Below are 9,893 nucleotides of genomic sequence, written 5' to 3' on the forward strand. Positions count from 1 at the left end.
TCATTCAATCAGTCAAAGATGCATGATAAGTGGTCATTCTCTCATCAACTATAAGTCTAATTAATTGTCGTTGAATGGTCTATAAATAATTGTACTCTTTTTACCTCCATTAGACTTGGCCACATCTCTACACCTATCGACTTAATGTCCGCTTTAATCCCTCCCACTATACACCTATTAATACAAGCACATGAAGTATAACTACGTTGCTTTGCTAAATCCACCCGTTTTAACCCCCCCCCCCCCCCCCCCCCCCCCCCCCCCCAATCACGATCGTGCAATTAAACTCCATCTTCCTTCATTTCTATGTGACAAACTATAACTGCAATCTCTCTCTCTCTCTCTCTCTCTCTCTCTCTCTCTCTCTCTCTCTCTCTCTCTCTCTCTCTCTCTCTCTCTCTCTCTCTCTCAGAGTATGGATTACCTATTTCCTTCGAGCAACAACGACACTGTATTGGCCTCTTCAAACAAGGGAGCAAATAACGAAAATCTTGATTCAAACCATGACCAAGAGGCTGCGTTGTTTGGGCAGTTTCCGTTGCCTTTCCTTGATGAGATATCTACCAGCCCAGTAATCCAAAACCACCAACTGCATCACCTTAGCACCGATAGATCAAAAACGTCCACAAGCAGCACTGCAAACGAGCCTCCGCCACCACCATCACCTGGTAAAACAAAGCGTGTAAGGAAGAAAAGAAGTGCTGGGAAAAAAGACAGACATAGCAAGATTCATACAGCTCAGGGCCTTAGAGATAGAAGAATGCGATTGTCTCTCCATATTGCTCGCAAGTTTTTTGGTCTTCAAGATATGTTAGGGTTTGACAAAGCAAGTAAAACTATTGAGTGGCTCTTTTCCAAGTCTAAGAAGGCAATAGAAGAAGTCACCGAAGGGTTTCAGTCACAAAACACAACTCAAAGCATAAGCAACGAGAATAACGAGAGATGCCAATCCCCTATGTCCGATTGCATAGTGGATTCGGACATTGACTATAACAATCCTTCTTCCAACAAAGGTAAACAACTGAGGCTCCAAGATGATATGGACAGTTGGAACTCAAGAAAGCCAACAGAAAGTGATGTTTTAGCAAGGGAGTCGAGGGACAAGGCAAGGGCAAGAGCAAGGGAAAGAACTCGAGAGAGAATGATGATTAACAATCTTGAGAAATCGAAACAGCTGTTTGGATCAAACTGTAATGATGATTTTGACCAACTGCAGTTAGGGTTTTCAGTAAACCCTAATAACCACTACATCAAAGAATCATCAAATTCTCCTCTTGAACATTCAGGTACACATCATTTTTATGACCAGGCACAGATGGATGGTATTTCAGAAAAAACCGACGACTATTTGAGGGCTACTGCTGCAAGCTCTTCATCATATTTTTCCGGATATGGTTACAACAAAAGTTTTGCGAATCCGCCTGCTGGGTGGTTAAATTCTAGCAACACATTTTTGGGTTTTCTTGGAGGTTGGGATTCAGAGAATATCAGACTGGAATCTGACAACTACGGGATTTTACCAAATACTGCTTCATCAACAGGTGATATTCATGAACAAAGTCTTAGCTCCGTTATTTATCCTCACACCAATCTTTTGCATTTCCATCCACAAAACCAAAGAGATTAACAATGTTTTACTGGAACAGTTGTTGTGTGTTTGTCTACCTAAATTACAATTATTGTTTTTCAGTCACCTTTCCATCTTTTTGTTCGACGGTTCAGTATAATGGATGACGAGAATAATGGGAGCATCTGTGTCGAAAATATGCCATTTTGTTTCTTTACTTGGTATACAAAATATATAGCTACTTCCAAAAACACTATTTATTTGATGTAATAACATGTTATTTGAAGATACTGAAGAACGTAATTGTCTTATATCAATATTCCAAGCAGTAAAGGTGGCAAAAAAATCCACTCCCTTTGTCTCTTAAGCATGGACTTCTTGTTGGAAAGTTTTCGAGCAATATGATGGTTATCAAGTTGTATAAATTAGATTTTTTTCTTGTGGCAAATGTCATTAAAAGTTATTATGTCCATCTAAGAAAAACAGACGCATTAAAACTGCTCATATGCAGTTTCACTTATTGATTAATTACTAGCATTCGGGATTAATCAAACTTCTCTTGCTAGAAAAAGATTGAAGTTATAGTTAGATTTTAGAAATTTGATTGGCTTCAACAGTGCGTCGTCAATGAATGTTGCACAAACAAATTAAATATTAAAGATTAACTTGGTACTAGAACAGCACATGGTTATATCAAAGATACACCAGCTGTATCCAAATTAATCTGGAAAGACTAGTTTTCCTAATGAAAGCAATCAAACCCATTGATTAACGTCATTGAATCTTGTAACAGTTATGATGCACGTTTAATGTTCTTGATTGATAAATATTGTTTGGGGTTCTTTGTGTACTCTCATGGTTGGTAGTGTATGTATTTATGTTCTTTTTTTATGTTGTTAGTAGACCAATATTCACGAAATACAGTGACAACTTTAGCGACGACGTACAGTACTTTCGAGTGTCCCCACTAAAGGTGTCGTTGGTAACGCTTGGTAACCACGATCCGTATGAGTGTTTTTGGACGAATCCCAACTGTTCATTAATGCCATCGATCTTGCTTATTGCGTAAAAAAATTTTGAAACCCTAAGTTCTTCTCTTCTTTTCCAAGAACAAAGAGGCATACAAAATTTCACCTTGATTAATGCATAGTATGATTGCTAAGATTTCATGCAACAATTTCATATACTCTTTACAATTTTATTGAATGTAATTATCCTTCTTCGTTTAGAAAGAAAAGAGATCGATATTATTTAAGAACTTTTATATTGAAAAATATATTTTTGAGCTTTTACTCTTACTGGAATAATCAAACTATTGCCAAAGTTCTATATTAAAAGCTATTTTCTAAAGAAACCTAATAAGCAGATTTTCGCACCAAGATTAATTACAAAATCGCGCCGTGAAAACGGAAAATTTTTCAGAAATAAAAATTAATTTTATTATTTTCTAAGACTAGTTTTATTCAATTTGCAAATTTCTAGGTACAAAGTTTTGAAGTTCAAAAGCATTTTTAGATGAAAAAGAAATTCTTTAACTCTAGGTTATCAAACCTTGAAAAAAGGAATATCCTAATTCCAAAATCACTAGATTGGGGTATACTAGTTTCTATTGGAGTAGATCTTGATTTAAATATGCATCTTACAAAGACTATGATAGTGGAAGAGTATGATATGTCTATGAAATCAATAAGATGGAATTACATCTTCAATATTAAGGAAGTGATATATGAAAAGTAGTATACGAATTCAATGCTATAATTGTTTTCAAATTTGAAGTCACGTTACTTTAAGGTAGTATTCTAGAGCTATCATGGAGATGTGCTATAATAACATGAGATGAAGCTTAGACAAATATTGCAACTACTATATATCTATATTGCCAAGAAATATACCAAAATCGTTTGATCATGAGAAGACTTGTAAAGAGTATGGCTATGGAGAATTTGGTTTGAATACACCATCTACAAGGATCAATATTATTACATATGGGATCATACATCAAGTTATAGCAAACACTATTGTTCATCATGAGAATAGTGATTTAGTTATTCACAATGATCTTATTTTTTGGATAACATTTTAATATTAGAAGAATATGTGAATGTGTCATATTGTTTAGCATACTACTAAGGAATTCATAGAATAGGACCACAAAATAGTTAACTTATCGTAGGAAGGCATTTTATTACAAGGATTGCTAGGTAATTTGACATTTTATCAAATAAAGTAATAACAAGCATGAAAGGATATGCACCATAAATTATGAATGTGAATTTCTAAGACCAATTTATGCTTTTAAAGAGATAGATGGCTTTACTAGATTGAAGTTAGTGAAGTAGGAAAGTTAATAAGATAAAGTTAATAAAAGTAATGGTGAAATTTCTAAGAAAAGAGGTAGTAGCAAAAGAGGGAAAGAAAAGATGCATGAGGAAAAAGCTAAGTTTGATGAAGAATTGAAAAAGTCAGTTATTAGTGGAGCTAAGAGATTATAAGAAGGATAATGCTAATAGTTTCTCATGTGAGGAATCATGTAGATACAATTCATAAGATGTTAGATTGGGCAGTAATAGAGATACTAAAGAAAAAGTTTGATAATGATAAACCTTTACCAAAACCTACATGTACGCATGATGAAACTGATTTGGATGACAACAAGGATGAGGAAATAAAGAGTGAATATGAACCTGAAGAAAACCCTAATAAAGATGAAGAATACGAAAATGATAAAGACAAAATGTGCAATGAGGAGGAGTTTGAAGAAGAACTATGGAATGGAGAGCCATAAGACATTTCAAAAGAAGATTACCTAATGGATATTGTTGGGACAAACCTCATGAATGATTTGATGATTATAATGCGGAAAATAAGAACGAAACACAATAATGGAGATATGTCGGATGAACAAAATATTTTATTCAAGAACATGAGGAAATTACATTATAAGAAAAGATTAAAGTAAATCTACTCTATATAAGAAACCTTATTATGATTTGCGGCAACATCTTGCATCACTCTTAACCATAATAATGAATAATACATGACAATATTTATGGAATAAAACAAGTATTGGGCCTAATAACCTACACATCATAAAGGGAGCCCATTGTCATAATCCATGCAATACTTTGAACCGACATTCTCCCCCTTAAAGTATGGAATAGATGACAAGGCTTCAACTTCCAAAACAAACATCTAGCAAATAAGAAAGGATCTCGTAACGAGGAATATCAAAAGCGATCCACGAATCTTGATTCTTCAATAGTGTTTAAACCGAGTTCTAGGATATAGAAATATGAAACCAAGGACTGAAGTAATGTTTTTAAACTTCATCTTCTAATGTAATGCCAAAGATTTTCAAGAAAATCAAACCCACCATAAAAACCCATTTCAGAATTAAAAAACAAAATCACTTCTTGTCGTTGAAGAACTCCCCCTCCAAGTCACAATGATCTTCAAATAAGCTAATGATATAAGCCACCAAAAAATATCATATAACAAATCAAATTTTAGTTTTTTAATGTCACTTGATCAAGAAATCACTAAAAGTCGGAGATAAATCAAATCTTTAGAATAGTTCGATGTGAACTTCTCTATAAAAGCTACTTCTCTGTAAAAGCTTTAGAAGAGTTCAACGAGAACTTCTCTGTAAAAGCTATCTTCATATCGCTACCACAAGCTTCATAAAAAATCTTCAAATTTAAAAAGTTGCAATCCAATTTTGAATGGTCTTATCAATTACTCTTAGTTTTTATAATAAAAAACATTATTATAAAACCTTCAAATGGTCTTGAAAATGATCTTGAATCGGATAAACAAATATTTAGCTCCCCCTCGGCAAAATGGAATAAACAATGAAATTTAAAATCCAAAATAGTCGAAAAAATTTGACGTTATTGTGAAATACGACCTTCCGAACCACCAAGACTTGTTGGAATCTCATACGTAATATTCACAAAAAAATGTTAATTAAAAATCCAAATTTGTTCATCAGCCTTTAAATTTGTGAACATTTCAGAATATTAGGCTGAAGCTGTCACTTTGTTGAAAGTTAGGGGACTGAAATGGTAAAACTACATCATTTTCCCCTTTATTTGTAACAATTTCAGAAATTGAATTAAAATTGCCATGTTGATGAAGTTATAGGGACCAAATGTGCAAATTGCAATCATCTTCCTCATTTGTTCTAATTAAATGAACACACTACAACGACCCGGGAAACATGATTTCCGATTCCGAATCCACTCATAATATGAAGGCCAGTTCTGAGATCAAAAAAATTTCGAATACCAACATAATTTCGATCAACCCCAATGTTTCAAGCATAGAATCTTCTCCGATTGTATATGTGAGTTACGATTCTGAGACATGCACTTCAATTCCGAAAATGGTTCTGAATCTGATTCACACCAGCCAACACCACAATTTTGAAAATGGTCTAATTTTGAAACCATTTGCAAAGATTGATTATCTGCAAGTTCCGATTCCAAACTAAAATAAGTTCCGGTAAACTCTTTTGTTCTGATTATGATCTCGTTTATGATGGTGATTTCTGTTACGATTGCGAGCACATCATTAATTTGAAAACCAACAATCCGACTATATCTTTCATTTTCGGTTCCGATTGATCCATTTCATCATTATTCCAAATCTGATTTTTGTTCTAGCAACATCAACCCATTGCTTTTAGTCCAGACTCAAGTTATTCTGATTCACCAATATCCTTTGAAACTACAAAATTTTGACCATTGTTTTGACTTTTTGTTATCGTTTTGTAATCAGTTAGACCATTAATTTGGAATGAAATAGGTAATCAATAAACACCAAAGCCTCATAATTGTTAGCCGTATATATTTCATGTATATGTTATTTTATATTGTAGTCTTTCAGTATGTGGCTCATGTATAGTTAACCCACATTGTTAGCCCTTTGATTACTTGTATTATAAATATTTGGCGGAATACAATTTTTGGATATGGGAAAATTATTTTTCAACATGGTATCAGGCCAATTAAAACCGTAGTTGTTTCTATCATTGTCCTGTTATTTTCTCGTGTCGTCATTCCTCTATTGAAGTTGTCTACTTTCTCCAAACCTTCACTTCTTTCTTCTTTTCTTGTCTGTTCCAACATGACCACTCCTCTAGACAAGTTGTACGGTATCACCAACATAAAATCATATGTTCCACTCATGCTCGATCTCGACAGATTAAACTACGATGCATGGCAAGAATTCTTCAAAAACCATTGTGTGGCATACAAGGTTTATGGACACCTTGATGGTACCTCCCACAAACCAACTGATATTGATTGGTGTACTGCCGATTCCATAGTCAAACAATGGCCCTATGACACTCTAATCCAACCTTTAATTTAATACTTCTTAATTCCGATGCAACTGTTGCACAACTTTGGAAGGCTATTGAAGACTTTTTTTGTGACAACAAAGTGGCCAATGCAATTGAACTCGAAAATCAACTTCGCAATATTGTATTTGGTGACTCCATATTGATGGAATACTACACTCGAATCAAGACAATTTCTGACCTATTAGCCAACATCGGTTCAAAGGTACTTGAACGAACCCTAGTCACATATGCACTCAATGGCTTATCCTCGAAGTTCGATCACATTGCCACTACCATTCGCCACAAAACCGCTTTCCCTACCCTTCTCGAGATAGGATCCATGCTTACAATTGATGAACAAACCTTACTAAATCAACAGAATCTTCTTCCCCAAGCATCACATTCTGATTCGCCCTTTTCTCACCATATGTCGAACACTAATCATCAATCCCCATCTACTAATTCTGAGAATCATTAAGGCAATTCTCGTGGTGGCGGTCGGAATAGGGGCAGCGACAGAAATCGAACCGGTGGAAGAGGCCGAAGTAGCTATCGCAACACTGGAGGCGGCTCCCATTTTTCGTCGACACCTGCATCTTCCAGTGGTCGCTAGGTTTCTATCCTATCCGGTACAACTGCATCTGGGCTAATTCCATTACCAAACCAGGCTCACTGGCCCAATTCCTACCCAGCCCATCAGTGACAGCAACAACCTTGGCCCACTCAGCAGCCAAGTTAGTAAGACTTTTATGCTGGAAGTCAACTAAATCAGCCTCTTAATTGGCAGCAGACCTAATTTTTTGTTGATTAGCCCACTTCGCTCCCACAAGCATTTAGTACCATGAAACTTCAAGATCCCGGTACTGCTGATTGGGTCATGGATACTGGGGCAACTGCTCATCTTCACACCGATTCAGGTATACTAAATTCCATTAAAAATAATTGTAATAATTTTTTATTCTTAGTTGGTGATGGATCACACATTCTAGTTACTCAAGTTGGTAACTCTTTCCTCTCTCAACATCATTTTCGCCCCCTATGTTTAAATAATGTTCTCATTACCCCCTAAATTATTAAAAATATCATTTTTGTTCATCAACTCACTCGTGAAAATAAATGCTCTATTGAATTTGACGAATTTGGTTTTTCTATGAAAGACTATCTCACCAAATAAACTCTCATCCGATGTGATAGCACGGGCGATCTCTATCCTTTCACCAAACAACTACCCCAAGTGCTTGTGAGTGTTAGTTCTTCCACATGGCATCAACAACTTGGTCATCTAGACTCTCAAGTCTTCAAGTATTTATTATCTAATAATTTTATTTCATGTAATAAAAAAGATCCTAGTATCTTGTGTCATGCTTGTCAACTTGGCAAGCATGTTCATTTGTCGTTTAACTTGTCTAAAACAAATACTACTTTTCCTTTTCATGTCATTCATTCCGATGTTTGGACATCTCCAATAACAAGTTATAGTGGAATCAGATATTATGTAATGTTTCTTGATGAATATTCTCATTTTGTGTGGGTTTATCCTTTGCGAGATAAATCTGATGTTTTTTCTAAATTTCTTCATTTTCGCTCATATGTTAAAAACCAATTCAAAACTGATATCCAAACCTTTCAATGTGATAATGGAACAGAATTTCAAAATAATCAATTCCATCAACTTTGTGACTCTAATGGTATTCATATGCGTTTTTCTTCCCCATCCACATCTCAAAAAAATGGAAAATTTGAATGCATGCTTCGCACCCTAAATAACACTATTTGAACTTTACTCTTTCAAGCTCACCTTCCTCCCACCTATTGGGTTGAAGCTCTTCATATGGCAGCCCACATTCTAAATATCCTTCCTTTAGCCACTCTAAATCACGATCCACCCTTTCACAAACTCTTTCATAAACACCCATCTTATTCCCATCTTCGTGTCTTTGGATGTCTTTGTTACCCTCACCTAAACAAAACTCACAAACTTCAACCTCGCTCTTTTCCATGCATTTTTCTTGGATATCCTACCCAACACAAGGGATATTGATGCCTCAATCTTCATACCAAACAAATTATCATCTCTCTTCATGACATCTTTGACGAATCCATTTTTTCTTTTGGGTCTCTCACACCCGAAAAATCTCCTGACTATGATTTTCTTAATATTGTAGATCAATGCAATATCTTTAATAGTCCTACCTTCTCATCTCATCCTACTAATCAATCATCCACTACCGATACCTCTACCTACCCAAACAATGACAGCAATGTCCGCACCTCCGCCACCTCCACTGCCAGCCCTTCCGAAGACCTTGTTAATAACGTTGTTGCAACCTCCCTCCTTCCTCTTCAACATCCAATCCACACTCTACTGCTCCCACTTCATATCGCACTCATTGTATGGAAACTCATGCTCGGCATGGAATTTTTAAATCCGTTGATAAATTAAATCTTCATACTGACTCCTCTTCTTCTCCTCTTCCTAAAAACTATTCCCAAGCGTTTCGCGATCCAAATTGGTATAACGGTAGGACTGAGGAGATTAATGCACTTATTTCTAATGGGACTTGGGTACTTGTGCCTCGGCCCTCGGATGTGAATATTCTTAATTGTATATGGCTGTTTAAAAAGAAACATAATGCAGATGGATCGGTAGCTCGGTATAAGGCTCGCCTTGTTGCCAATGGTCGCAGTTAGCGACCCGGTATTGATTTTAATGAGACGTTCGGTCCAGTTTTCAAACCGGCTACTATCCGGAGAGTTCTCAACTTGGCTGTTTCACATCACTGGTCGGTTCATCAGCTGGATGTGAAAAATGCTTTCCTTCATGGTCATCTTGAGGAGACTTTCTACATACATTAGCCCCCTGGTATTCGTGATCAATCATTTCCTGATCATGTAAGCTTACTTATAAAGTCCTTGTATGGACTTCGGTCCAGTTTTCAAACCGGCTACTATCCGGAGAGTTCTCAACTTGGCTGTTTCACA

General features: G+C 35.8%; 1 protein-coding gene across 2 annotated transcripts; it reads left to right on the forward strand.

Annotated features, from left to right (window-relative positions):
• Window positions 1-413: 413 nt before the first annotated feature.
• LOC145038349 (uncharacterized) lies at window positions 414-1,934 on the forward strand. 2 transcript variants are annotated; one of them, XM_078986736.1, is made up of 2 exons: window positions 414-1,541; window positions 1,691-1,934. In XM_078986736.1, the coding sequence occupies exons 1-2, from the start codon at window positions 416-418 to the stop codon at window positions 1,732-1,734; spliced, it is 1,170 nt and encodes a 389-aa protein (XP_078842862.1). In that variant the 5' UTR covers window positions 414-415; the 3' UTR covers window positions 1,735-1,934. The 2 variants fall into 2 exon arrangements, with proteins under 2 accessions (XP_078842862.1, XP_078842861.1); XM_078986735.1 differs by having other exon boundaries at window positions 414-1,934.
• Window positions 1,935-9,893: the final 7,959 nt, after the last annotated feature.

Source organism: Lactuca saligna, chromosome 4 (assembly GCF_052625555.1).
Source record: "Lactuca saligna cultivar CGN05327 chromosome 4, ASM5262555v1, whole genome shotgun sequence".
NCBI classification, from domain to species: Eukaryota; Viridiplantae; Streptophyta; class Magnoliopsida; order Asterales; family Asteraceae; genus Lactuca; species Lactuca saligna.

Excerpts from the sequence above, each read along its gene's own strand:
- LOC145038349 (XM_078986735.1), top strand. The coding sequence starts at position 416 with ATGGATTACCTATTTCCTTCGAGCAACAACGACACTGTATTGGCCTCT.